This window comes from Tympanuchus pallidicinctus, unplaced genomic scaffold, assembly GCF_026119805.1.
Source record: "Tympanuchus pallidicinctus isolate F22 unplaced genomic scaffold, pur_lepc_1.0 scaffold15, whole genome shotgun sequence".
NCBI lineage: Eukaryota > Metazoa > Chordata > Aves > Galliformes > Phasianidae > Tympanuchus > Tympanuchus pallidicinctus.
Window position 1 is genome coordinate 9,931,432 of NW_026294669.1, and position 27,958 is coordinate 9,959,389.

The 27,958-nt window shown below is 43.2% G+C and overlaps 2 protein-coding genes across 4 annotated transcripts in view; both read left to right on the top strand.

Moving 5' to 3' along the window:
- Positions 1 to 264: 264 nt before the first annotated feature.
- HACD2 (3-hydroxyacyl-CoA dehydratase 2) lies at positions 265 to 19,792 on the top strand. Of its 3 annotated transcripts, none has more exons than XM_052674492.1 (7): positions 265 to 594; positions 4,581 to 4,698; positions 5,024 to 5,042; positions 7,790 to 7,878; positions 13,288 to 13,409; positions 14,009 to 14,187; positions 16,127 to 19,792. In XM_052674492.1, the coding sequence occupies exons 1-7, from the start codon at positions 371 to 373 to the stop codon at positions 16,207 to 16,209; spliced, it is 834 nt and encodes a 277-aa protein (XP_052530452.1). In that variant the 5' UTR covers positions 265 to 370; the 3' UTR covers positions 16,210 to 19,792. The 3 variants fall into 3 exon arrangements, with proteins under 3 accessions (XP_052530452.1, XP_052530449.1, XP_052530451.1); XM_052674489.1 differs by lacking the exon at positions 16,127 to 19,792 and adding an exon at positions 14,451 to 15,239 and having other exon boundaries at positions 430 to 594; XM_052674491.1 differs by lacking the exons at positions 265 to 594; positions 5,024 to 5,042 and having other exon boundaries at positions 4,585 to 4,698.
- Positions 19,793 to 26,435: 6,643 nt separating this feature from the next.
- Positions 26,436 to 27,958, top strand: part of ADCY5 (adenylate cyclase 5) — a 198,788-nt gene continuing 197,265 nt past the window's right edge. The window contains exon 1 of the mRNA XM_052676145.1: positions 26,436 to 27,686. Within this exon, the coding sequence (XP_052532105.1) occupies positions 26,682 to 27,686 (1,005 nt within the window). The 5' untranslated portion in view covers positions 26,436 to 26,681. The remainder of the gene's footprint in view (positions 27,687 to 27,958) is intronic.

The window sequence follows — 27,958 nt, forward strand, 5'->3', positions numbered from 1 at the left end:
GCAGGCGGATTGCTGCAGCGCCTCTGTCTGCTCGGGCGGTGACCGGCACGGGCTGTCACAGCTCTCTCTGCAGTGCCGGGCTGTGACAACACCGAATTTTGCAGTTGTATCTGTGAATAACAGGTGAGCCGCTTGTGTAGCATTTCTGGGAATATTTCTTGGGAAGGCTGAGAACACGGCGCTAACAAATCGCTGTCCGAAAACTCTCACAAACCATTCTGGAAAAAGAACCCACTGATTTCTCTGAGGAATTCGCCGCCCTGCTTCACCCAGCGGGGCGCGATTTGTAACCTGCGCTTTGAGGCGCAAAGGCACCGGCAGCTCTGAGCCCCCAGCCCTCGGCTCGGATCCCGCTCGGACCTCCTCCAAGATGGCGGCGGCGGCTCCGCGCACGGCGCCGGGAAGACCCCGCCCCGCGCTCCCGCCGTGCGCCGAGAGCGGGCGGAGGCCGCGGGAGCGCCGCAACATGGCGGCGGCGGGCGGCGGTAGCCGGGCGGACAACGGCTACGGCGGGCAGCAGCCGAGGCGGAGGAAGGGCCCGGGAGCCCTGGCCACGGCCTACCTCGTCATTTACAACGTGGTGATGACGGCGGGGTAAGGAGCCGGGCGGGAGGCCGTCCTGGTGCGGAGAGAAGTCCCGCCGCCTCGCGCTCCGGGGAGGCTTTAACTCCGCGCCGCTCTGCGGAGCGCCGTCCCGTAGCGCGTGCCGGGCGGCCGCAGCCCCGGCGGGTTCGCGTGGGTGCGGGCTGCTCCGCGGGCTGCTCCGCTCCGGAACGGGCGCGTACGGTGCCCGGCCCAGCTCCCGGCCGGAGCCGCGCACGCCGCCGTGTCCTCCTCGGCCCGCGCCGTGGGCCCGGCCGTTCTCGGCGGAGGTGCGCCCTAACGCGGGCGATGCGTCTGTAGCGGCAAAGAAAGGCGAAGCTCCGGTGCCCGGGATTCCCCCGGCCCTCCTTGCTGCGGCCGCGGGGCGATGCTGCTGGCGCCGTGCGGCGCCGCGCGCGGCGGAGGGAGTGGAACGGGGCGGGGTGCGTTCGGCACTGCGGTGGCAGCGACGGCTGGCAAACGGGACTTCGTCGCTATGTTTTTAAGTGGCTGTAGAGTATCGGCGCAAGTTGGATGACAATGAAAGCAACTTTTGAAAGATGGAGGCGGTTCGGGTGGGAGGAGAGAAGAGCCTTAAAAGGGGCGAGCCGGCACCCCTGGCTGAGGGCTGCGGGCCGGGAGCCGGGCCCGGCTGCGCCGGGGGCTGCGTGTAGAAACGACGTCGGTGAGATGTGCCGGGATGGGGCTGGTGCATCCCGCAGCTCACCGCTGCCAGCTCGTGCTGCTCCAGCTTCTGAAGCCATCGCACTCCTTCGGAGCAAAGCTGACCGCGGGGCAGAGCGCTGTGCTCACCCAGCAGGTGTGTGGTTGTGCAACGGCACTGCTGAGATTTGTGGCTCCATGTGATGTGTGCAGGGTTCTTGGAGGGAGAGAGAGAATTGTCTACCAGTCTGATGCGATTTAATCTCTTTTTTTTCTTCCCCATCACTCAGAAATATTAAATTACCTGAACAATAAGGCACAGCATTAACAATTGAACCTCTCTGGCCACTTCTCTGAACTGAACACGCTTACCTGTCTGTTGGTGTACAGATACTTGACTTACCAGTATTAAAAAATCTCACAAATCTGAGATGAAACCTTGCAGTAGGAATGAAAGGGTTTTTTCAGCATCGTGACCTTTTACTGTGGCAGGAGAGCTCCTGATTGTAGCAAGCTAACACTTCCTCAGGAGAAAAAAAAATGAAAACAAATCCAGGTGTTGGAAACCAGAATGAAGTGCCATAAATCCATATTGGCTCCCTGTTGTCACATAATAAGGTTGTTTTCCAGGAGTCGGTTGCAGAAGCTCTGTTCTCCCTGTGAGATCCCTGCACAGGTGATGGCAGTAGTTGCTGACTGTCCGTGTGTCAGTTGGAACACTCAGGCTGAACTCCTGCACTGCATTGTGTTGGAGAACCATGAAATGAAAGCACTGACATCTCTGAGATGCGCAGAGGATGAAGCGGTGCTGTAAAACACACAGCAGCTTTGCCTTCAGTCAGTGCTGTTGTCCTGTAGCCACATGAAGCAGAGTTGTGCCCAGCCTGGCACCCGAGCTCATTCTGGAAGCATAGCTGCAGAATAGAGATTATTTCCTAAAACCCATGGCTGACTGAAATCTCTGAGTGCTGGCAGTGGGCTCCCACTGTTGGTTAGTGTGCATATGTTGGATAAGTTGCTTAAAACATGACGGTGTCACTTATTTGTAGTTCGGTGCCATAGCTGACTGTACTTGTGGGCAGAAGTAACTGACAGTGATACAAACAATGAATTTCAGAAGGATTTCACTCAGCAAAATCAGTCCTAACACAGCAGTTTTAGAATTTGCCAGTTGATGTTGTCAGTGCTGAGCAAGGAGCGCTCTGGGTTAGGAGCTTTGCTGTGAGCAGTTGCTGGGAGTCACAGTGCACTCTCCCCTTTGCAGGCTCTGTCTGTAGCTTTGCCATGTTCTCTTTTTGCATTAACAAAGCAGTACTTTGGTGAAGTTGGCACACTTTTAAGCTAAGCTAAGGAATTAAACTAAGGTCCTGAGCACTATGTCTGCTTGTCAGGTCTGAGCATCTGAAAGCATTAATTGTGTATGCCATATTCATTTTCCTTAATTTGGGGCAATCGGAGAGTATGAGAAGTCTAGCTTAAAGTTCACGTGTGGCAGTTACTGAATGACATGCAGCTGGTGTATCAGGTAGATGCAGGTCAGAGAAAGTCTCTATAAATGAGCTCCTGGCTTTGCTTTCATGAGGCACTGCGGCGGCTTGCCCTTCTAAACTTCTCTCCAAGCTTCTTTCTTGGTTGGTGTTACTGTGTTCACCCACTTCTCTTCTGTGTTTCCTTGTCACTGGAAGTGGAGAACTATGTAAGAAACACAGAAGCGGGCTAGAGGTGCTAAGAGCTTCAGTCCCAAACGGACCGTTGTGCAGATGCTGCTTTGGTGTGAGCTAACAGCAGTTCTGCTGGGGAGGATGGAGGAGGTGAGCAAAGCGAGTTCCTCAGGTGAGAGCAGATGTCTGCAGGCACAAACAGGAACCCGTATCTTGTGCAACCTGACAAGTTGCTCAATTTAGTGACACTGCTCAATAGGCAGGGAAGATCAGAGGAACACAGCAGTGACAGCCTGCTGTGCGCTGTTGCGCTAAAGGAGGAGCAGTCAGTGCTGCAAGGGAGTCCTTAATGCTGTAGTGCTTTGCGCTGCGTCCAAATACCACATTCATCTGATTCTTTATCAGTGGGAATTACTTGGCAAAGAATTGTTTTGGTTGCACGAGACAACTTTAGCTGAAACAGCTTCTTACTATGAGAAAAAAGATCTTGTTCCTCACTCCCCATCTCTTCCCCACTCTGACTTCTGTTCTTTGGTGGTCACCTTCTGAGAAGTCCAGGCAGAAATGGAATAGCTGGTTGTACTAACATGCATTCCTACAAACACAAGCTTGGATGTCAGAGTTGCTTATTACTGAAAAATCTGCACTTTAAAGTGCATTTCATGTAACTCAGCATAATATTTGGGAGAACATTTTTACACACTTTGTAATAGCTAAAGTAACGTGGTACATACAAGCATCTAAAGTGCTGTAAATTACCGGGAAATGAGAAGAAATTCCTTTCCAAAATCACAGCTGCAATTTTCTTTTTCAAAGGGTAAAAGGCTGTTGTGCACTTTCTGTCTGCAAATACTTCCAGTGAGGTGCTCCAGTGTGAGCAGAGACACCCAGGGGCTCAGCACTACCTTTGTAACAGCACTTCTGGCTTTGGAAGGAGGTGGAAATGAGGTGGGCTGGTATCCGGAGTAGGTAAGGGCAGCCTGAGGGAGATCCAGGCAGTGAAAAGCCAGGGAACTGCCAGTAAGGATTTTCAGCTTTACTTCCTATATTAGCTGAGGAGTCAGTGAGCAGGGCTGGCAGGTCATGTTCTTCATAATGAAGTTGAAGTTATATAGGCAGGCCCAGTTGTCTTGGAGTTACTTATTTAAGACTCTCATAAAGTACATCTTGGAAATGAATGGATGGTCTGTCATAAAGCCTAAGGGTCTACTTGGAACTGAAACATTAAGGTTACTTTCTGATTCTTGCTTGCTTATGTCCTAGTTCTTTAAATCATAGTATAGTGAGAGAGATTTGACTCACAGTAAATGGTTTTCTGCTTAAGCTAAACAAAATGCGATGCCAGTCTTGTTTAAAATTTCATGAGTACCTTCTGTAACTAAAATACAGCTCATTAAAAAGTAAACCTAGGTATTAAAGATACTGTCATCATGTTGATGCTGCAGGATGTTTTAAAAAACATAGTATTTAGTTTAATAGATTTGCAGAGAATCCAGCTATTGAATGTTTTGTGTGTTGCACTGCGAAGTTGCAGAAGGTAGGCAAAACGTTGGTGTATTTCAACACAGTTCTGTATCTGCTGCTCTGCCATGTATTGAGAGAAGCGTCAAGGGTTTCTTTGTATTTATGCTCTACTTAATGCCTCCTTATCTCAGACGTTGTTCTCTCTTTCAGGTGGCTTGTGATTGCCGTTGGGCTAGTTCGAGCATACCTGGCTAAAGGCAGCTACCATAGCCTTTACTACTCCATAGAAAAGCCCCTGAAATTCTTCCAAACTGGAGCTTTGCTAGAGGTACGTCAGAACACTCAGCAGTGTTTTGTTTAGCAGAAACAAAGCAGCCTGTGAACAGTTCTTTCTGGGTGCCTGCTTTTTCATTAGCACTTGTAAGGTAACTTGGAGGTAAATGTAACTCTACAAGTACATCGCACAAACGCTGACTGTGTTGCCTTTTGGTCTGCTGTTTATCTGCTGTTTCTCTTGGGTAGCAGAGCTGAACAGTTGGCTTAATATTTGAAATTCCTCTATGGAATCTAAAGCTCTTATGGTAGAATTAGACAATGTTTCTGAATTGCTTCTTTTGAAATGTTAGTAATTTCAGTTTCTCTTTTTGTTCTAGATTCTGCACTGTGCCTTTGGTAAGCTTGCAAACGTTCAGTTTTATTCCTTTCATAGAAAACAGCAATTTTAGCAGTGGTTCAGCACTATATTATGCTCTGTGAATTTTCAGGTTTAAATCCTACACAACTTTTTAATGTTTGCTTGAAGTACGTTTGTTTTTTTTTGTTGTTGTTGTTTTTTACTGAATATTTGACAAGTTAAATCACAGAAAAGAAAGTAACATGTAACAGTTTTTCACTTGATATTACTTGGCATTCTATTTTTTATCTACATCCTTCCACTGTTACAACTCTTAAAGCAGTTTACAAATGCTTTATAGGAGGTCATGACTCTCCATTCTCTCCATCCTATAATCTTCTGTACCAAACTGTCTTTTCTCAAACATCATTTCTAGCTACAAATAACTTAAAACCGAATAAAAACAACATTCCAGGCACTTGAGCTTTGCCTATGCTGTAGCACATAGGCTTGTGCTGTATAACTGGGTAGAGGGAAATCACTCTTTATCACAGATTCAGTTATGCTTTAATGGAAGTATCAGTGAGACTGAGAATTACCAAAGACTTGAGTTGACAATTCTTGCTAACCTAACGCTGTGAGCTTGGTAGCAGGAGTGTAGTTGTGTGTCAGTTGTGTGTCAGTGGCCCGGGGTAGGCAGCGATATCGTGGGTCAGTCAGCCTGAAGAGCCTCATGTCTGAAGGAAAGGTTGCATCTTCTCTGGTTAGTTGTCATCAGTAGTGAGCATTTTCACCTTAGCATCTGGATTGTTTGATTGTAGGACAGAGAGCATAGAAATCACAGTAAGATCAAAGATGCAGTGCTTTAGAAGGGAGCAGTGCTTGCATGTGCCTTTGCTTAGCTCTGGTTTCTCTGAACAACTGTCTGCTCAAAAAGACAGTCTTATGTTCAGGTACTTAGTATTGTGATTTTAAATATAAATGCCTGAGCTCCTGTGTGAATGTTTGCTATGTTCTGTTTGAAGAGTAAGGTAGCATTAAAGTTTCCTAAAGATGCAGCTACAGAGCTGCTTTTTTGCTTATAAGCCTTCGACATACTAGAGGGCTCTTCAGGACCTGTAAGCTCGTATTGACTTCTTGTGCAAAAGACTTTTCTGAGTAATTAAATGTGGTTGCTGGAAAACTTAAAATCATATTCATAAATTTGTCAGCAGAGGGCAGCGTAATTCTGTGTTTGATGTGGTATTTCTTGCCTTCCTCAATAGTTCAGTTGCTCTGAAATTGTTGCCTTGTAGAGGGCAGCCTGTAGACTCCTGTCAGGTTACCCAAGCAGAAAAGAGCCGCGTGCGTTCTTTTTTAGTGCTGGGTATTCCAACACAGAACTTAACATTCAGGGTCTGAATATGCAGCCATTGTAATCATTCAGAAAAACAGAGGTATGAGCTATTAAGGCTAATAGGACTGTCACAAACAGGAATGTGTCATAGAGTTACCTGTGCTGCCAGCCAGTGTGGTCCTTCTAATTCCATTTTATTTTACTAAATCTCAATTGCTGCTTTTTGTTGTTGTTCTTAACCTGAATAGTCCATACTTGCTTTATTTTTGATGGATTTGGAAATAGTGTTTAGCAGGTGGCAAGAAGGATAAGTTAAACATCAGAACCCTAGGCCAAAAAACTTGCAAATAAAATGTTATTTTACAATTCCAAAGCTATAATGCGAAAACACTGGAGCACCAACGCCTTACTGTTTTCTTAAACGAAACTTGTTTGCAGATGATGACTCGTAAAGCTATAAAAATTCCCTTGGATTATTTTTTCCGTGGTCTTTACAATACATCTCTACACAAGTGGATGGCAGGAGACGTAGTCCTGTGTTCCAGGTGCCTGCAGAACTGCTTCCCAGTAATCCTCTGATAAGCTGGTTGACTTTGCTTTAGCCTGCTTTGTTAGGAGGGGTATAAGAGCTCCACCTTTAAGCCATGATGCAGACAGCCTGTTCTCAACTGAGAACTTCCTGGGAAAGAGGGAGAACTTGTCAGAGCTGGAGGATTTTCTGTGGAAGGTGGGAGGCTTAGTGCAGTACGTGGCAGAGGTCAGAGCAAGGCTTACTGCTTGGTTCTGGGCTGGGGAGCCCTCTGTCTGCCAAGAGCTGCTCTGGCATGCACAGTGTTAGGTGACAGATGTTTTGAAAATGCCAAGTTGAAAATTGTCTGTACCTTTTTAGAACAATTCATAAATAATTAGAGGTGAGTACAGTTTACATAAATTGTAGCTAGTGAGCCATTGCATTTGATCTCGTGTTTTTGGCTTAGACTGACATTGTCTTGGCCATAACAAAACAACCTTGTTTGTCTTATTGGGACATAAGCTTGGTTGGTTCCTAGTCAGCCTTTTTTATAGATGAGGGTTTTTTCATTTGCTGCTCTGGGGGGTATTACGCTCTGCAAAACATCTCTGTTGGTTTTACCTTCTGAATCATAGTAACAAAGATTATGTTGTTGCTTATTTTAATGAATCAGATTGTATTTGAGAGATTGTGTCCCAAAGGCTACCTCGTTCAGCTGTGTTGTGCAATGAGCAATGTGCAGACTTTTATTTTGGTATACAAAGTCTTGGTCTGGGGACAGTGTAGTGCTGGGCTGTGTGAATACACCATGGGCCAGGCTTCATATTCAAATTTAAAAAAAAAAAAAAAGATTTCCTTCCAAAAACTTTGAGTAAGTGGACTTTGACTTAGCTGTGCTTTATTTCCCCGCCCTCATTCCAATGGTCAGGGATATTTACTAATTGCAAAATATCTTCCAGGCATTGTTCCCTCTTCTGTTGTTCTGACTGCTTTCCAAGTGATGTCAAGGGTTTTCCTGACCTGGGCAGTAACACATAGTGTAAAAGAGGTAAGTTATGCTACAAAATAGATTACAATAACTAATGACCCATGCTGAAAAGCGTTTGTTGATTGCTGACTTGTTTTCCTGCAAATGTCTTCTGTTGTTTCACATCGTGTGGAATGGACTTTACGTGGATCAAAGGAATAAGATTGACATTTATTTTTTTCTTGAAAATCAGACCGAAGTTTGAATCTCTCCCAGCTTTTGTAGTCTTTACTGCAAGTTGAAAAGGTCCCAGTGTGCCATCTGGACCCCAGGGCTTGGGACAGCATCCTGGTATTGATCTTGCTGGAGCAATAGCAAAGTGTCCTCACTGTCTCTTCTGTACATGATTTACTTGCTGTTCCACAGCATATGGAAGCTCCTACTCAAATGTTTGTTCATGGCAATTCTTACATGTTTTTCATGATCTCTTTTCCAGGATGATCTCCCCTCTGTCTCTTGTCAGTCTTTCTTGCATTCAAGTGTAGATTTGAGTTTCTGGTTGTTTCACATTGCTTACCATACTAAATATCACTGTACTTTTCACTAATGTCTGCAGAATCTTCTGGAAGCAATCACTTCAACATTATTCCCAGTGGATGGCTATTTTAATATGTGAACATGCTTTAACCGATACAGATCGTGCTGACTGACTTCACATCATATAAATACTTTGTGGTGGTTCACGTGTGCTGCATCTATGCTGTTAGTGTAGCCAGCTGATCTTTTTGTCTCCCTAAGGAAAGAAATCAGTCTTGATTCACAGTCAGCATGGCTGACTGAAGGACAGACATCCAGTGTTGTCATGTGTGCCTATGAAAGATACTTTGTGGCTTGACATGGAGAATGTCCTAAGGAGTTTGCTTGCCAAGTAGGGAAGCTGCTTTCTCTTCCTCACTCCAGCATCTGTTATCAAAATGACCATTTGTATGCAGAGGAACGTAAGTCTCTATAGATCCTAATAATTAACTTCCCTTTGTGATGTTACAGAGGTTGTCCATGTGGAACCTTGGTTTTGTGCGACGTGAATGAGTGTTTTTTTTCTCAAGAGGCTCAAAATCATGTAAATATTTATGTTCTGGCAGATTTCATTTTTGGTGCTCATAGAAGCGTTCCATTCTCTGCAGCTCGGTGGAGATAAATGCTAGATGAGTCTGCAAAGTGATCGTGGGTTGGGCTTTTTTAAACTTATGCCCACGTTTTTACTAGAAAAAAAGCAACAGTGAAACGAGAGGGGATACACAAGAAAGTTTAGCCCAACATTCAGTTTTTACCAAGGATCATTCCAATAATATTGCACGTGGTTTTTTTCCCTCACGCTTGTGTGATTGCTTAAAATCTTGAGAGAGACTGTCTTTTGTGTTCCTTTTTTTAATGTCTCAGAAAGTAGGCATAAGAATGATAGAGCTCTGTGATGAGCTTTTCACCTCTGACTTTAGAAGCATTAAGTCAAGTGAAGAGGTGATGTTCTTTCCCCCATCAGTCTGCCTTCACCCTAAGCAGAGAGCCTGCAGTCTCTCCTGAGGAGGTGTATTTCAAATGTCACACGTGTTCTACTCTTTCTGAAGGGCTGCCTGCGCAAGTGAGCTCCATGATGAAGTCCAGGATTAAATTCTCACACAGCTTATGGAACTTGTAAGCTATGCAGTTGCATGATGAGGTTCTCATAAAATAAAACTCAGTTTTCCTTCCTTGGCTTCTTGAGTGAGAGCTGTTCAATATCTTGCTTTTTCAGACTGTTTCATATCTAATGAGGTTAAGAGAAGAAAAATCCATCTTGCATCCCTTCTTTCTGCCCAAATACACTTGGAGATACTTGATGTGATTTGAAGCATGCTTCTTGCCACTAACATGTTTGTGCTTTTTGTTGAATTTAGTACTGATGTGTTGTTAAATTCAGTATTTATTATAAATGTTAAAGCATGGCAAATGGTAAAGCACCGCACACTTCTTGGAGTAGTGATTAGATTTCCCTCTATCTCCCCAACGTAATTAGCTGTTAACATAGTGGAGCAGGGCCTGGTGTGTAATATAGCACCTGTACTCCAGAAAATAGCATTTTGTCATTATATTGGAAAGGAATTGGTTTGGGGAATATTACTGTTTCCTCTGCGAAAGAGAGAAGGGAATGAGGAATGAAGGGCTGAAAGAAGATAGGGAGAGGAAAACAAGTTGCCTTTCAGTTCAAAGTTATCTTTTTGATTTCATGTGAACAGTAAGATCATCTGGTGCCATCACAGAAGGCCTTTGTGGAGTTCAGTGTTGCACCTGATTCTGACAACTAATCAGAAAAGGTGCTAGCTGTGGCTTAAAGATGGTGTTACAAAGGTAGCACTGTATATATTTGGAACCTTTATAGAATGCAATCAAAAAGCACGGTGTGAGGAGGACACGTACCGCTTATTGAGCAGATAATTAAGACTCCAGCATCTGCAAACTTGCCATCTTTCATCAATAGTAAAGGATACTTACACTAAAGATTGAAGAGCATTTTAATTTAAATAAGAAGCACACGCTGGGAAGTTCTGGACACCAAATTGGTGAGCGTAGCTGACATGCCTAATTTATCACTGCTTTACATGTGTGTAAAGTTTGAGTAATTCTGTACAACACAAATGTCTGTCAGGCCCTTTATACATCTTGTGTGAGGCTGCAGTGTTTTTTCACTGATATACCACAAAACCCAAGCTGTGGACTCTGGAGACAGGTGTGTTTCAGCATCTCTGTTGCACAGTGCTGCTGTTTTCATCATTCTGTTTTACGATGTATTTAGCTGAAATTATCACTAAACTATTTGCCAGACTGTTACTCTTAATTCTCTAGCTTTCTCCATATTTCTAGGTTTATGACATCTTATACCTTTCAACTCTTGTGTGTAACTTTCATGCATAAGAAGAACAGTAAAAGCATCTTAGGCTTTATTTCATTGATTCCCAGTTCTGAATCTCAGTTTTGCACCTTCAAAGGCTATAAATTCTCTTTGTTTGTTACTTGCAGTCATGATGGCAAGCTAAAATATGTTCAAGGCCCCCTGGATGATAACTAGAAACACATGCCAAAAATTATACCCGTGGTAAAATTCCCCCTAATTAAGGGAGTTGGACAAATAAGTTGTATATAAAACATAAAACTTTTTCTAACGTCACCTTCAAAGACTGGAATGAAAAAGTAGAGGAAGAAAAATTGGATTCTGAGGGCAGCACTGGGATTTGTGGTTTAAAAAGGGTCTGCTGTTGATTGGCTGTATTATCCTCTTTACATAGAGGTTGGAAGAGGAATGATGCAAATGCAGCATTAGCAGTGCCTAAATGAATAAGGCTCTTGAGGGACTGTTTTGTAAATCAGTTCCCAGGAGTTTGATAATGTACATCTCAAACATCTTTATCTAAAGTATTGAGAAATTGTCAGTCCTCAAAGAGAAGCTCTAATAGTGACAGTTTTTCAACAGATCCGTTAGCGTGTAAGAAATATACTTTTTAATTGTGAGCTATGGAATGTGGTTAAAATGTGTTGATAAAGTGCACAATTTGCTCTTCATTAGAAAAGTGTTTGAAAAGTTCATAGGTCACTTTTATACAAAACAGCTACCAGTTTCCAGTGTTCCTCCTTCTTTAAGTAAGGACACAAACTGTAAGACACGGTCTGTAATTCCCTGTTAAGTGACCCTTTTGTTTTTGATGGTGTGAGCTGTTTCAGTGATTTCCAATACTAAGGTTGATGGAAAAGACTAGACTTGAGAAAGCAGTGTTAAAAGTCCTTACAGTTTCAATTCTATCTCCTTCTATGTGCATCAGTCACTGTTGGCCTAACAGTTTCTTGTTTGCTTCTTCGTGTGCCTCTTCAAGCTACAAATTTTCATTTGTTGGTTTTACTGACTTCCATAGTTAGGGAAAGAAGTGGAGTTTCAAAGCACAAGTTGAAGTCTGTGATGCACAAGTTTAGCTTACTCACAGAGCTGCTCATCCTGATCTGACCAGAGGATGCAGCTTTGGAGTGCTTGTGAGGCATGTTGCTCCTTGGGAACAGCATCATCTGTGAAGTGATGCTGACTTCCAGGTTGAGAACTAAGTTTCTTTGTAAAGCATTCCACAAAACAGAGTTAGGATCCTTTTCTGGTTACTCAGGTAGTGTGAAAAATAAATTTGGTTTCTTCTTTGAAAATCTTCAAATAGGTTTTGAATATTGTTCTTTTATGGTCCTGTGTGGTAGACTAATACATAAGGAAATTATCGGTTTCAAGTGAAAAAGGATGAGGTATCTTGGATGCAAAATGCAATGAGAGTGACTTTAATTGTTCCACGCAGCAGAATATAGAATAACAGTAATTGTACTTCACAGGATTTCCAACATTTTTATACAATTCTTCTTGGATTCTGTGGTCTCTGTAACAAAGGGATTTTTTAATGAGTAATGCTTGTGAACTTTTTTGTACACAAGTATATGATCAGTCCCTTCCTATTAAAAGGTTTCTGCTCGCCCATATATTTTCTTGTTCCTTTGTTTGTACATGTACTCTGCCCAAGATGAATAGGGTGTACCACCCACACCTACTGACTTCCTTTTCCCTTTTTTCAAGAGTTGGAGGAAAAAAATAAATGCAGCTCCTTGTAGTTGAGCTCTTTTTGTTCCCACGGTCTACAGAATTTGGGCTGAAGGTACTCAGACAGCTGAGAATTCACATCGTGCTTCTGTTGGGTGGGGAGGGTGCTGCATAAAAAAATTGTTCACTCTCTGGAGTTTATTGTGCAGGTATGTGACCCTATATAATTCCTCATATCTGCTATCCATCTGAAACTCATAATTATGCTCCCAAATCTAATGGTTCATTTTAAAATACGTGCTTTTGAAGGTTAATCTTCAAAACATGAGGGGAGTAGGAACTGTTTCCCTAACATGCATTTGCAGTTCAAGCTCTGAGGGGGGTAAAGCTGTGAAACAAAGTGGTGCCTTGAGCGTAACGTTTAAAGGAACAATGTTGCATGCAGTAAGCTGGGAGAAGGAGCAGGGAGGGATGCAGCAGGTAGTTGTAAAGTTCCTCCGAAGTGGGGCAACCTGAGCTGCTGGCTCTGCTCTGAGCCTGTGTCCTGCTGATTGCTGCCTTGCTGCTGCTCGGAATTGAGAGCTAGTTTCTCACTTGAGCAATCACAGGACTGAAGCAGAACTTGGTACTGTAGAGGAGTGGAAAAGTTACAAGCTGTTCTCAGTATCTGATCAGCAAAGCTATTCTTAAGCCAGCTAGAAAAATATGGAGCATGACAAGGGATTTTTTTGCTGTCGTTACTAATGTTGCTTTTAAGCTTTTTCCTGGAGTCTGTTTTCTAAACTGATGCAATAAAGCAGCCCATGGAAATTACTTTCTTTGGGGTGTTTAAGTCTGTTGAATAATCAGCAACACTTGTGTTCTGTATTTAAGCTTTTGCTTCTTCCTTGCAGGTACAAACTGAAGACAGTGTCCTGTTGTTTGTAGTGGCCTGGACAATCACAGAGATAATCCGTTACTCTTTTTACACCTTTAGCTTGTTAAACCATCTCCCTTATCTCATTAAATGGGCCAGGTAGGTGGCAATTTAAAAAAAATAAAAATAAAAAATAGTCTTGAAGCTCTGTTTTGATGTGGGTGTTTCTCTTGTAACACAGTTGCAGCAGAGCAAGTTACATTCTCAGGGAATTGTTCTGTTAGTGAAAGTGACTTCCTAGCTTCCTTCCAACAGATTTCTGTATTAAGAATGTATTAAATGTTAGCTGGAAGTACTTTATCAGAACTCAGTACCATTTACAAAGTGATTATGGTAAGTAAACCAATATTTACCAGTAACCATTGAATCTGAGGGTTGTACCTGAAACAGTGGAGCTCGTTAATTAATACTGACTGGCCCTATTTTAATAATATGTTCCCAACTAAAGAGTTTGGAGGTCAAAGTAAAGAAGTATGGAGGTGGGGGAATTGTTTGAAAGATACAGTTCAGATTCTCAAAGATTGTCCTTAAATACTTCAAAAGTGGTTGCTGATGTCAGTGTTTTGTCTTGCATTGATGTCCATACACTGCCATGCTCAAATCAAATTGAAGTTAAGGATTTAGAAGTTGAATATCCGTAGTGGTACTTCAGTTCTTTGTCACAACTTTTAACCCTGTTCTTAAATGTTTTGTTCTAGGTACACTTTGTTTATAATATTGTATCCAATGGGAGTCTCTGGTGAATTACTCACAATATATGCTGCATTACCCTTCGTCAGGCAGTCTGGCTTGTATTCCATTAGTTTACCTAATAAGTACAACTTTTCTTTTGACTATTACACATTCCTGATCCTGGTTATGATCTCTTACATTCCAAGTAAGTACAAGTTTGTTAGTTCTTTGATATTAAAAGCAGTATCAGAAAAAGCTACCAAGTGTGAGATTAGCATGTATACAAATAATTTTGCAAAATTCATTTTGGACATTGTTTAAAGAAAGAAGTTAGAGTTAAAGATGCAGGAGTTGTTTCTTAGCAATGCTTGTAATATAGCAATATGTGTTTTTTCTCTTACATTTGATACATAAAATAACCGTAGTACTTAGCAAACACTGACGTCTTCATTTTGCTCCCATTTACAGACTTCCAGGAGAACAAGATTTAAAGCAGTTTGTTTCTTAAAATGTGGCTCAGGAATAAGAATTGCTTTTGCAGTAATGTCTGGGGAGGCATTTCTGTTGAATTAACTTGAGTTGAAACTGTCTTTGGTGAATGTTTTTACAGGTGAAGGTTTGGCTTTGCTGCTTAGTGATTAAGAGCATTAGGTCTTCAGCCAATTTAGATGTGCGAATAGAAGTTTAATGTGCAAAATAATGCAGTGGCACTGCTGCTAGCTATCTCTGTAGCTGTGTTTATATGAACCTTGTTGCTTATGCTGAGTGACAGATCATATTCTGAGATTTAGATTTCAGTAGTGTGGCAGTCTTTAAGCACTTGTTCTGTCTGTGAACTATTTTGGACATCAAAATTCGTAACTTTTTCCTGCTAGAAATTCTTTTTATGCATGTGTAGCTATTTGTCTCCATCCTCCAAAAACACTGGCATTACTAACTCCAAGGAGCCAGAACAATAACTTTTGTTCCTCCCCTAATAAACACAAATATGAATTACTTCTTATGAGATTGCTTGATCACAACTGACAGACCGCATGAGAGGGCAGCACACTGAACTCAAATAATTTTAGCCCTGTTTCTCCATTAAAATCGCAGTCTCAGGTATTTTGTAATTCGTTACCCTTTGCTGGTTGTGTAACCTGAATTCAGTCTTTTTTTAAATTCTTGTGAATTGGTTTCTTACTTAAGTCTGAGAACTGACTGCATGGACTTGAGAAGTCTTAGGCATCTTTCCACAGGCAGATATTCCTGTGTTGTTCCAGAGATGTAAGAAAAGCCGCAATCATTGCAGTTGTTCATAAAAGCAAACTGTGCAGGAAGTTTGTCTCCTGAACCCAATGAAGGCCTTAAAAATTTTGGGAAAGTTAACATCATGAAGAAAGCAAGTTTTAAATCCATTGTTAAAAAATAAGATTAATGTTCTTGATAGTTGCATCTTACCATTTATCTGGCTTTAAATATCAAAATGCTAACCTTAAAAAAAAAAAAAAAAAAGAGTTAAGTAGTCTTTGGTTGTCTCACTCATGGCAAACACTAGGCAAGTGTAACTGATGTCATCTGTGTTGATATTGACCTTGTTTTATTTTCACATTGTTCACAAAGATGGAAGCTTTTGCCTTTTGCCGTCCCCTAGTTCATTCTTCTGCAAACATAGTGTGTAATGTAACCTTAGAAATAGGAGGAAAAAAGCTTTGCAGGAGGGTAGAGATGCAAGAGGCAACAGTTTGTATAAAGTTTTTTTTAGATCCTGAAAAAGAGACACTGCAATCATAAGATATGAAACAAATCTGTGAATTTCATTCTTTCAGATGACTTCCATTTCTCATGGTGCTTTATTTTTCCTCCCCACAAAGCAGTTTATTTTTGTTGTATGCATGCAGTTCAAGAATTTTTGTCATTCTTCTTGTATGTGCAAAGTTAATTATGAAATGTATTTTGCCTTTAATTAAAAATGGCATAGTTCTAAGAAAAATTAAATAACACCTGAAGTCTATGGGCAGTATTGCTTGTTTTTAGCCAGTAGATGATTTGACCAGAGTGGAAAAGCAGATTTTCTTTTAACAGAATCACTGACCTTGAGTATGTGAGTGTGTGTTACACCAACACAGAAGCCTGACTTCTTCCTTTGTCTGTTTTCTCTTCAGTCTTTCCCCAGCTGTATTTTCACATGCTACATCAGAGGCGAAAGGTGCTTTCCCACACTGAGGAACACAAGAAGTCGGAGTAATTTCAATTTTTTCAGAACTTTTCAAACATCAAAATGCTGCAGATTTTCAATACCCAGCATATTTATAATGAATATACCAAGATAAAACTGTCAGAGGTAAAAAAAAAATTAGCAAGAATAACCAATAAATCTGATTTCACTGAAATTCCACGATGTGAAACATTCAAATAATTTTCAGCTTGCAGTGCTTCAGAAAACTTCTAAACTTTATCTGGCTTGGCAGGTAGCCTTTTACTTTTCATTATTAAATGTTGTGCTAAATGGTTTTCATTTTTGTTATTAGATGCCTGAAGGTTACAGTATGAATGATGAAATTGTACACACCAAATGCCTGAATTGGGATTGTGTCACTGATACCTCTCTTTTTTTTGAAGTGCTTGACTGCATGCCAGAAACTGTATGTATTGCTGTGGAAGCAAACAATATGCTCTGGAATGCTTTAGGATTTTGTCAGAGACTCCAGTGGAGAATGTAATCCAGGCAGTGTTTGAATTCAAAAGGGTAGGTTGTGTATTTAAAAGGTGATGGAAACAAGAACAGGAAAGCAATTATGGGAAATGAGGGGAACGTGGTTCATTAGGAATTGAAACAGTGGGGTGTCTGAGCAGAGAGCGTTCTTTGAAGATTTTGTTTAAGCTGATTACTCAAATGTTAATGTTAATTCAGAGGCTATAATGCTTATCTGAAACATTAAAACTCCTTGAAGTACTGCAGCCCTGGATGCTTTTTTAAATATTGAAGAAATAAAAAATACTAACTGTAATATTTCTTGTGATATCAGTAATTAATCTAAGAATATAAGGAGGCGAGTCACCCCAAAACAGGTGCAGCTTCTCCATTTTTGACTTTAAATTATCATCTCTGGTCATTGTCCACTATTTCAGTGGTACTCATCTTAGTGTTAAGAACTCTTTGGTCTACTGTGGAATCACCTGAGGACGTGTTCTTCAACATGACTTTTCTTAGCTGATTAATGTACATCACTCTAGAACATCCAAACAGGCAGTTCTAGGCACTCAGCTGCTGACAAAAGCCCTTGTAAAAACCCTAAATAACAAGTACATTTTTGAAAGCAGATTATTTCATGTGTTACTTGCTGCTTTTACAGATTGGGCTAGCTTTCCCTTATCTGCTCTTTTGAAACAGCTGAATAGCATGGAAAGACAGATTTTTCCAAGGTGCTTGCTCAGGTTTCTCAGGCTAAACCTTCCCTCGGGAACACGAAGCAGAAAATGAAAGGACTGAGCCATGTGGTGAAGCAGAATCCACTGCTGCTGTGTGAGCAGTGGCCCAAAATATGAACAAAAATGTTTACTGGGATGGGGCAGTAAATTAAAAGGCACATAGGGACCAGGGGAATGAACAGATATCTAATCAAAGGCAAAAGGAAATGTAACTAATGGTCACTGCTGTATCACATATTGAAAGTGGAATAGTACTGTCCTTGCCCATTTGGAGCTACTAGACAACTAGACAAGGGTATCTCTGACTTCTCTTTTGTAACATCATGATTTGCTGCATAAATAAGGTGTGACTATTTAATGCCCACCAGCACCTACCTCCCCCTGGGCACAGTCCATATCTGTGTCCCAATTACTTGTGTGTGACACCTTGCAGTTCTCCCTAAACGTAGGGCAATAAGTACTAAGTGCAGTGTTCTAGTGCTGATGCAGAGCCACATTTACAATTGCTCTTTATCTTCACATTTGTCAGAGTTATATTAAATTAAAAAAACACAAAATCCTGCAATTTTCAGTCATTCCTTTTGGTTCCATCAAAATGTCTGGCTGGACATTCCTAGCACTCGGTGACATGTGACAACTTTCCTGTTCAAAGCAGATCTGACTATTAGATGCTGGAAGAGGATAAGAGACAGTAATGATGTTTGCTTCTATTTTGAATCTTTTGTAGACAGTTGTAGGCTGTAAGCAAAAATACTGTGGCAACATTTAACTTCAGAGGGGTTCTGCATTCAAAGATGAAACAATTCAAATTCATTTCTCTATTAGCCTGTGTATTTCTTTGCTCTGGTTGTCTGAGAAATGTTGCATTATACTGAACTCATTGTTTAGAACTTCCACATCTGAACAAAACATCTCCTTTTGCTTGTTCATGCTATCAAAGATGTTTGTGACAGCATTTCTGAAGAATGTCATCTGAAAAATGTGATTTCATGATAGATTCTGGTTATTGGATGTTGTGGGTATTTGGCTCCTTCAGTTTTTCTTGTATTTAGACACAGTCAAGCCGAGATTGGATTCATCTTTGTAATTCCAATTTCCAGGGAAAAAATGGTAGCAGTGTAATACTGCTGTATGAAACAAACTCGTAGCTGTATTGATGAGAAAGATGCAGTACAGATCTGTATTAGATAGCATGAGCTATATGGAGAAGCAGAGAGAACTGCTGATATGGAAGAAGCTTGTACAACCAGCCTCCTTGCTGAGTAAGCTTTACTATGAAATATTTAAATGAAATTATTAATTTGCCTTTAGCCTTTTGAGAAAAAGAGTTCATTTTTCTTCTAAAAGAAAAAGCTGAACTACGGAACATTTAGTGCTTGCTCATGTCGGGCTTCCATGGAAATCACTGGAAGGTGATCCTGAGTACAAGCTGTAGTGCAGTTCCCTGGTATTGTTAGGGTTTTCCCTACCACTGACTTTGGTCACGTGTGTTTTTTGCCATCTTAATAAGCAAATTTCCCCTCTTCAGTTACTGAAGCTGTAATGCAGTATGGGAATTTTATAATAAAAGCTTTGGTTAGTACTCTTTGTCACAAATCTACAAGTTGTTTTTTTTTTTTCTCCCCCACAGACTATTTACTAGGCTCGCATGTTTTCTATCAGCATCACCAAACTGCTGCAGCAGATGTTTTCTGCTTTGGTTGTCTTTGTGTTATGTACACTGGTTCAGTTGATGGTACTTTGTGTTCTACCATGCCAGCTTTGACCAAGTTAGTCCTTACCCTCTAAAAGACCAAGGTTCTTACCAGTGTCGAGCTTACAACTGGAATTGTAGAAATGTTCATAGTGTAAATTACAGTACAATGCAGATCACAGTGCAGGTAAATTGTAATTTTTCACAATGCAATGTTTCTATCCAAGTTTTTTTATTTACCAATAGCAAGGTTGGCATCTGTGTAGACCAATCTGCAGTGTCATTTAAAAACCTATCTTTCATCTTAAAATTGTCATGAGTATACATCAAATCATGTGCTTTGATGTATATTTCTCGGTGAAATTTTGGGGAAAACTCTATACAGTCATTTTTGTATTCTTTTCTATGTTGTGAAGAATAAAGTTGTAATTTTATAAGTCTGATTCACTAAGATTATTATAAGTTAAATGTATTTTTTGTATATTTAGGAATCTGGTATTACGTGGAGCTCTGAAAGATTAAGCATAACAATTTATGCATGTTTGGAAGATATTTCTACTTGGCAATGCGGTGAAATGGTTTCTATGCTAAAATACTAGTCTGTGTTGTTGCCTTGTGAAACTGATTGTGTGCTCTCTGCCTGGATTTGGCCTACTGACCAGTGATACTAATTGCTATAATCCAAATAAAAGAATTCCAAACAAAATATGCTGTATTGGTGCTGTTTAAGGAATATGAGCAGTTACTCAGTAAATGTGAATTAGGGCTGTGTTTTTACTCATCTGATGTAAGCCTGTACCTTGCAATGCCCAAGTTTCCCAAGCATACCTCACTTCTGGAGCTCAAATGAAAGTCACAGTAGATGCTTAATGCTGTTACAAGGGCTGACTTCCAAAAGAAGTCTTCATAACATGTTCACTGACTGTATGAACGTTCCAACTTAGGGCTTCCTGAAGGATCCTCGCTAGAACGGCAGCTCTTTGTTCTGCTGTTACCCGCTCTCTAGATGGTGATGATGCTTTTCTACAAAAACAAAGTCTTTTGAGTATTATTAAGATAGTGGAATGCTTAAATAATGCAGCAGAATATTTCGGAGTTCATTTACTAAATATAGCATGTCTGCTACCACAGCAACGTTCTTAGCATTTTTAACACTTCCTGAGAGAGATTTAAATGCTGTGTCTAGATGCCATTAATGCTCATAAATAACAAGTTATAGTCCTCTAATAGGAACTGAGCACCAGTTGCAGAGTGCATGCTATTATTCTAGGCATATGCTTGTCATAAGATTACACAACTACAATGATTTTTTTGTTTCACTGCAGAAGGGATGAAATAATGTTGTCATAACAGCATCAGCACATACCCTACACATGATAGCTGGGACTCTGCAATTAAAAACTACTTTGAAATGTTATGCTGTGAAGAGTGGTGCTCCATTTCTGTCTTAGAATAACTATGACTAGTTACATGTTTCTTCTTTGCAGTCTGAAAGCAGCGTGTGTGGAAACAATTTTAGCTACCTAGGGCAACATTAAGAAGTCTGAAAAAGTAAGGATTCTGTGCTTATAAGTAAGTTAAGTTCTTGCTCTTATTTAAGGCTTATCTTAAATAAATCATAGGCAGTTGCTGACATAAGACCCATGGAAGGCTCTGCGCTGGTGTGTTTGATGTAAAATACAAAGGAGTGAATATGTGTGATTTCTTTGGAATGGAGTGAGCATTTCTGGAAAGTTGGGGTTGATTTCCAGGCTCGAGGCACTTGATTTTTTGGACATTCTATTCAATATCTCAAGCTTTTCAAGCTTTGCTTCCTAAACTAACACACTTCTACACTTCTAGATGTCTTCTGACAAGTGTGGTGAAAGAGAACGAATAAAGCTTCTGTGGTGGTTCCTGAAGGCTTCCCTGAAGCAGTTGGAATTAAAAATTTGAATAGAAAATTTTAAATGTTTCTAATCTTATTGATCACTCTTTTCCAAAATAATGCTTTCTTTCGCAGGTGTAAAAGATTCTAAAGCCTTTTTCGTGTTTTCACAAATCAACTTGGCATTGCCAGTTGTGTGCTTTTCTCTTTGATACATTGATAATTGCTAATGTTAGGAAAAAAGATGTTACAGACAGTATTATCCCTAAATTTTCTGTTCTTATGTAGATGCATATTATTTCAATCCGCTATAAAAAGAAAATTAACAACATTTAAAAACACTTCCATGTCTAGTTATATACTTGCCAAGGCACAAACTCTAAGGTGTCATGATAAACTGTGAATTCAGTCTAGTTTGTACATAAAAATTAGGCATTACCTGGTACTACAGAAGGATGTTTGTAATGTGAAATTCATTATTAGAATCTGCAAAGGCTTATTTTGCAGAATTGTGGACCCTGAGCTGCATCTTTTCCTGTCTTTTGACTCGCTGCTTCAGACGGTCTGCCCAGACTATTGCCAATCATCTAGCTGCTATTTAGACACTGTTAAAATACATATACATCACTTACTCTGACCCTGTGTTAAACAGTTAACACTGACAGTTTTCTAGTTTGATCACCTGAACTTGTGGAATTGTGGTGGCTGTGTAAACTGAATTGTGAGCTTGCAAAAAAATATCCATTGGAGGATGATATAGAAAGTGGAGGGCTTTGCATTTAGCTAAATAAAAGATAACTTTGTGAAAAAAGTTGGCTGTTTAGTTAAAGGTCCCTTTAGGTAAAATACAAACTCTTCATTTACTGAAGAAAAACAATGATACTGAGTGCTGGGTTTGTCTACTAGATGATATTTTAAATACAGAGATGAGCTGGAAGAAGAGGAGAGGTACTGGAGTATACTGAGCTACTGAGTTCCTGAAAAACACTTTGGAACTGGCAAAACCTCAAACTTGTCTTTTTTTTTTTTTTTTGGTATCCAGTAGTTCTTTTAATTTAAAAAAAAAAAAAAAAAAAGGTAGAATGATAGCTCTAAATGGAAGTGCTGATACGTTTTTTTTCTAATGTGCTGCTGACACGAAGTTCCTTTCATTCCACACTGAGTGTTTATTGCTTGTTTGTGGTGGTGGGGGATGACACACATGGCTTAGGTGTGCTGTTTTAGTGCACTGTTCCTGTGTATAAAGTATTTTCAGGAAAGCTTCTAGGCTGGCTATTAATTGTGTTTCCCTACTCAGCTTTTCAGTGCAATTTAAATTGTTCTAGGTTTTATTCCTCTAATGTTTCAAACCTTAGCATATTGCTTTTCAGAAGCAATGGAGCTGAATGGGATAAATGTTCACACGTTTCCTTAGCTGAATAAAAGAAGTAGTTGAAACCAATTTCATCCTCTCCAGAGGATGCATTTGTAAAAGCTATTTACTTTCTCATTGCTCTTCATAGCATGGGAAGGTGCTGTTTCAGTAGAACAAAGAATGCAAAACAGTATATGGGACAGAACGCTGTCAGTGCATACAGGAAGCATCGAGTTCATCGGAGAGGAAAACATTCTTCATTCTCATGCTGCTGTAATGATTTTACAATTACAGTATGCTGCTGCTTTGCTATAGGAGGTTATGGATGCCCCATCCCTGGCTGCATTAAAGGCCAGGCTGGATGTGGCTCTGGGCAGCCTGGTCTGATGCTTGGTGACCCTGCACATAGCAGGGGGGTTGAGACTTGATGATCATTGTGGTCCTTTTCAACTCAGGCCATTCTATGATTCTATGATGATTCTATATGTGCTTACTGGATTGCCTTGCTAGACAGTAAGAGTAGTTGCAAAATAAGTTGAGAGAATAAAGTGCTTTAACTGTTCTGAAGTTAGCAAATAAACAGCAAAAATAAATACTTTTTAAAGAAAGCTTCTTTTGCATCACAAGAAAATGGCTGGGATATTGAAGGTAAGACACCACTGGTTCATTTACTTAGTAAGTACTGGAAGTTAACAGTTGTGATATTGTCCAAGCCCTACCAGAAAAAAACTGCAATCTGAATGTAGTTGCTTTATTCTTCCAAAAGGACTGTCAAATCAAAGGACATGGAAAACTGTTCTGCTCCTAACAGGTGCAAACAAATGTGAGGCAGACATGAGCATTCAAGGGCCAGGAGTACTCTGGGTTCCTGGTGACGTGTGACTGCAGGTCACAGCTTGCCAAATTTTGCAGAACTAAATTGCTGGTAGAAAGATGTAAAAATTGATATGTACCATAGATGTAAATCATATGATTTAGTTATTCGCAGTTCTAAGTTTCAAACCTGTACTTGTTTGCATGATAAATGACCACTGGCGTCCTAGTACATGTATTTGAATTAATAAAAGTACTGTGCAATGTAGTGTTATCTGCCCATTGCACAATTGGGAAACTTCTAACAACTTGTGAATATAATAGTTTCTTTGTATATTATTTTTCAAAGCCTGGCTTCATGATGAAAACAGAAGGCAATCATTCTTTTTTCTCATGCGTTTACCGGAATATTACCAGCCACATTTGAAAGAATGGCAGAAGCCTCAGAGAAATTCCTGCAGCTTGTATGTGCTTTTGTGCAGACCATACCATGAGCCATTGCACATGCTCATCCCATGTCTGAGTAAATGAGGAGGGGAGCACAACATTCAGCGAAAACATTTGAAGCTAGGTCTTGATGGTCACCTTGTGCACAGAATAATGCTCTTCTATCCACCTTCTTTTTTCCCACCCTCACTTAATAAAAGGAATTGGTTTCTCACGTAGCTATGACAACATCAGTCCACTTCTTTCAGTGTACGAAGCTGAGGAGACTTGAAATAAGTGGTAAGTCTGGTTGGCAAAAATTCAACTGGCCCCTGCTTGTCAGGTGTACTAGCCTTTCTGGCAGTGGAAGCTGATGTGTGGCTGGTGTTTTGCTTACTGCCAATTCAAGTATGGGTGACCTTGAATGTTGGTGTCCGTTTGTGTTTGTGCTGCAGATAAGTTTTATAAGTGAAACTTAATACCAAGCGTCACTATAGCCTGTGCAAATGTACTTGATAAACCAGCCAAAAATTGTATAGCTGGTGCCAAAAATGTAACTGTTGAACTCTGAGCTGTATACAGGCAGCATACAGGACAACTATTTCAGCCATGGTAACGTTCTTCTGATGTTATCTGCAGGGCAGCCTGCAATACTAAAGCAAGGCTATATTTAATAATTCTTACTGCAATCTTTTTGAAGAAATCGAATCCTCAGCTGCTTTTTCCTTCGTGTCGGGCTTACATAAAATCCCTTCAAATGATCACATGAATTCTATGCATGAAGGTGAATTTCACGATCCCGTGTTGTGTTTGTGTGTCCCGGATCTAACTTAACCTAAACAGCATAGAAATGCAAATATTTTTAGTTCTGCATTTGGGGTTATATGCTGTGGATGCTACTAAAGAAAAAGCTGATAATTCCGATTCAGTAAGCACCTTGATCTGACAGGCTTTTATGTGACCCTAGGAAACCTGAGTCAGTGATGAATCAGGCTGTTTTGGTCTTGTTTTTTAATTTTTTTTAATGACAGTGTTTTTATATTTTCATAATTTTCTGCTCACTTTTGGCTCTATTCCTTGTGAATCATCAGATTATGGGGTGGAGAGCGAAAGCAGAAACTGTGTAATAGCAGCTTGTTCAATTTCAGTATTTCATGTCTTTGGGTTGGGTTCTCTCATTAGGTTTCAGAAAGCTATTTCAGAGTGCGCAGAGATAGTCGGTGAGAGGACCAAGAACGTGTCTTACAGTGGCTTTACTAATTTAGAGAGCATAGCTATTTTAGAATTTTGGTTTTAATACTTGCATGAATCATGAAGGCTGCAGAGAGTGAAATATGTGATTCTGCTAGCAGGGGAGGTGGAAGTTGCTTCGTTTGGGCACTGCAGTGTAAACAGGACAAGTAAGTGTTCTCATTTCACAGATTAGAACACAAAGACCACCTATATGGACTGAGGTCATAGCTGGGACAGAACTGAGCTGTACAGATGCAGACACCTGTCAGGAGTCATTAGAATGGCCAAGTCACCAGAGGAAAGGGTAACAGTTCTCTGTGTGTCATTTATTTGTTAACAGGGAGTGTATTAACCGTCTGAGCCTTCTTTTAAGGATCGTTAGGCATTTTTGAAAGATTTTTTTTCCATCCAAGGTATGTTATTTTGCTTTCACTGTGACTGACTGATGAACCTGCAACTGTGTCAAAATTGCACACGCGCTCATCTCGTTTCCTCAGTGCCCAAACTTTCATGAACTCTATGGATGGCTATCTGTGGCGTTCATTATCTGCCATTCATCATCATAATTACCCTCCTCCAAGCCCTGTTTTATCGACGCGGTCACAGCCGCCCGAGACCGGGACAGTCCTTCAGGCTTTACCTTCCTCTGCCTCTCAGCGGCGCGGCCCGCGGTGCCGCCTCCGTTTCTCATGCTTTCACCTCGTGGGTGCAACGCTCTCCTCCGGGAGCCAGAACCCCCCGGACGGGGCAGAACGCGGAGCCGGAGCCCCTTTCGCCTCCCGTCACGGTGGGCACCGCCACGCCCGGGCCGCCCCTCAGGCAGAGCCTCAAGGGCGGGACCAACGCCCGCGCCGAAGCGGTTAACGGCCGCGCTGCGGCGGCACGGCCCCCGCCCGCCCTCCGGCCGCACCGATTGGCCGGCGGGCCGGCGGCGACGCCCAATGGCGGCGGGCAGCGGCGGGGGGCGCGCCAATGGGGGCCGGCGGGGGGCGGGGGCGGGGGCCGGCGCGGCCGGCGCCCGGTTGAATGGGGAGTACAAAGAGGCGCGAGCCGGGGCGGGCCGCTGCTGTCCCTGCCAGAGGCGCGCGGAGCGGCGCTGCTCGCAGCCCCGCGCTCCGCTCCGCTCGTCTGAGAGGCGCCGCCTTTTTGCTTTGCTTTTTTTTTCCTTTTTTTTTTCCCCCCCTCTGCTCGCTTCTCCCGTTCTCCGGTGTCCCTGGAAGAGGCGCTCCTGCCGCCTGCAGGCGCACAGCGGCGGCGGCCGTGTGCATGAGCGGCGCGGCTGCCGCCCGCCGTTCCGTATCGCCGGGGCTCCGCCGCCGCTGGGAGGCGAGGCGAGAGCCCGGCCCGCCTCGGGCGGCCCCCCCGCCGCGCCCTGGGCCCCCCCTGCAGGGGATGCACCCTCCTCAGCCGGCCGCCGCGGCCCTGCGAGCCTGAGCCTCCGCGCCCTCCCCGCCGCCGCCCGGCCCGCGGGGCGGCCGCTGCCGCCGCCCGCCCCGTGCCCGGCCACGAGCGGCGGGTGCGGGCCGGCGCGGCGCGCTGCGATGCGGCTCCCCCGCCGCGCCCGGAGCCCCTGCGGCCGCCGCGGCGCGGCTGAGGGCGCGCGGCTGTGAGGCGGGGGCGGCCCGGCGGCCCCTCAGACGGCGCCGCGTTCGCTCGGGGGGTGTCGAAGCTCCGGGGCCGGCCGTGGCCGCCGCGCTGCCTTGAGAGGACGCCCCGACTCCGGGAGAAGCTTCGGGGGCGTTTGCGGATTTTGGCTATATATATATTTTTTTAATTTTGTGTTTTTAATTATTATTATTGTTACTTTTTAATTCCCGAGCTCTTTCCCCGTTGCGTTTTGGGGTTTTGCCCCTTGCGGCCAGGAGCCCCCCTCTCCTGCCCGACGTCCCCTTCCCGCAGGGCATGTCCCGGTCCAACAGCGTCAGCCCCCCGGGCTTCGGCAGCCCCGCGCCCTGGGCGGCCACCGAGCAGCACCGCTCGGCCTGGGGCGAGGCAGAGGCGCGGGCCAATGGCTACTCCTACCCGCCGCCTCCCAACAGGTCCTCGGGCAAGAAGGCCTCCCGCATGGCGAGCAGGTGGCGGAGCGAGGAAGACTACGAGCCCCAGGCGAGCCGGAGCCGCGGGGAGAGCGGCTGCAAGATGATGATGAGCTTTAGGTCCAAATCTGCTTGGCAGGAGCGCGGTGACGAAAGCCGACGTCACCGGTCCCGCCACCAGCCCGGTGGTGATTCCCCCGCTGCCCCCAACAATGCCAGCCCCCGGGAGCAGGGGGAGGTACGGCCCCGCTCGGTGGAGTTGGGGCTGGAGGAGAAACGCATCAAGGCCAAGATCGAAGAGCTGGAGGAGGAGGACGGGGACGAGGGGGACTCTGAGGTGGCCTTCTCCATGGGCAGCTGTTGCAGCAGTCTGCTGCAGATCTTCAGGTCCAAGAAGTTCCAGTCGGAGAAACTGGAGCGCCTCTATCAGCGCTACTTCTTCCGACTCAACCAGAGCAGCCTCACCATGCTCATGGCCGTGCTGGTGCTGGTCTGTGTGGTCATGCTGATCTTCCACGCTGTACATGGCCACTACGAGGTGTCCTACGTCGTGGTGCTCTCCCTGGCCATCCTGCTGATGGTGGTGCTGTGCATGGTGTGCAACCGCAACGACTTCCACCAGGACCACATGTGGCTGGCGTGCTACTCCGTCATCCTGGTGATCCTGGCTGTGCAGGTGGTAGGGGTTCTGCTGGTCTGGCCCAGGAGTGCCTCGGAAGGCATCTGGTGGACTGTCTTCTTCATCTACAGCATCTACACGTTACTGCCGGTGCGGATGAGGGCTGCGGTTATCAGTGGGGTGGTGCTGTCCGCCATCCACCTGGCCATCTCCCTCAAGATCAACGCAGAGGACAAGTTTCTCCTCAAGCAGGTAGGCAAACCCCCAGCCTCTTCGTGTCTGCGTGGTGGCCCCAACCTTTCCTGGACGAGCTGAGTAGGTGGCTTTGTTGGGTCATCACCTAGCGCTGGATGGGTTGGTGTCCTCCAGCCTCAAACCTGGGCTGTCTGATGCTGCATTGTGCTGCCTGATGGTAGCCCATGCTGTAATGTTTTCTCATTTCTGGATTTCATTAAGGGTCTTAGAATGTTTAGGAAACCTGCCTGAAGGGTTTCGAGTGACTGCGTGGTTGCTGGCTGGCTGTG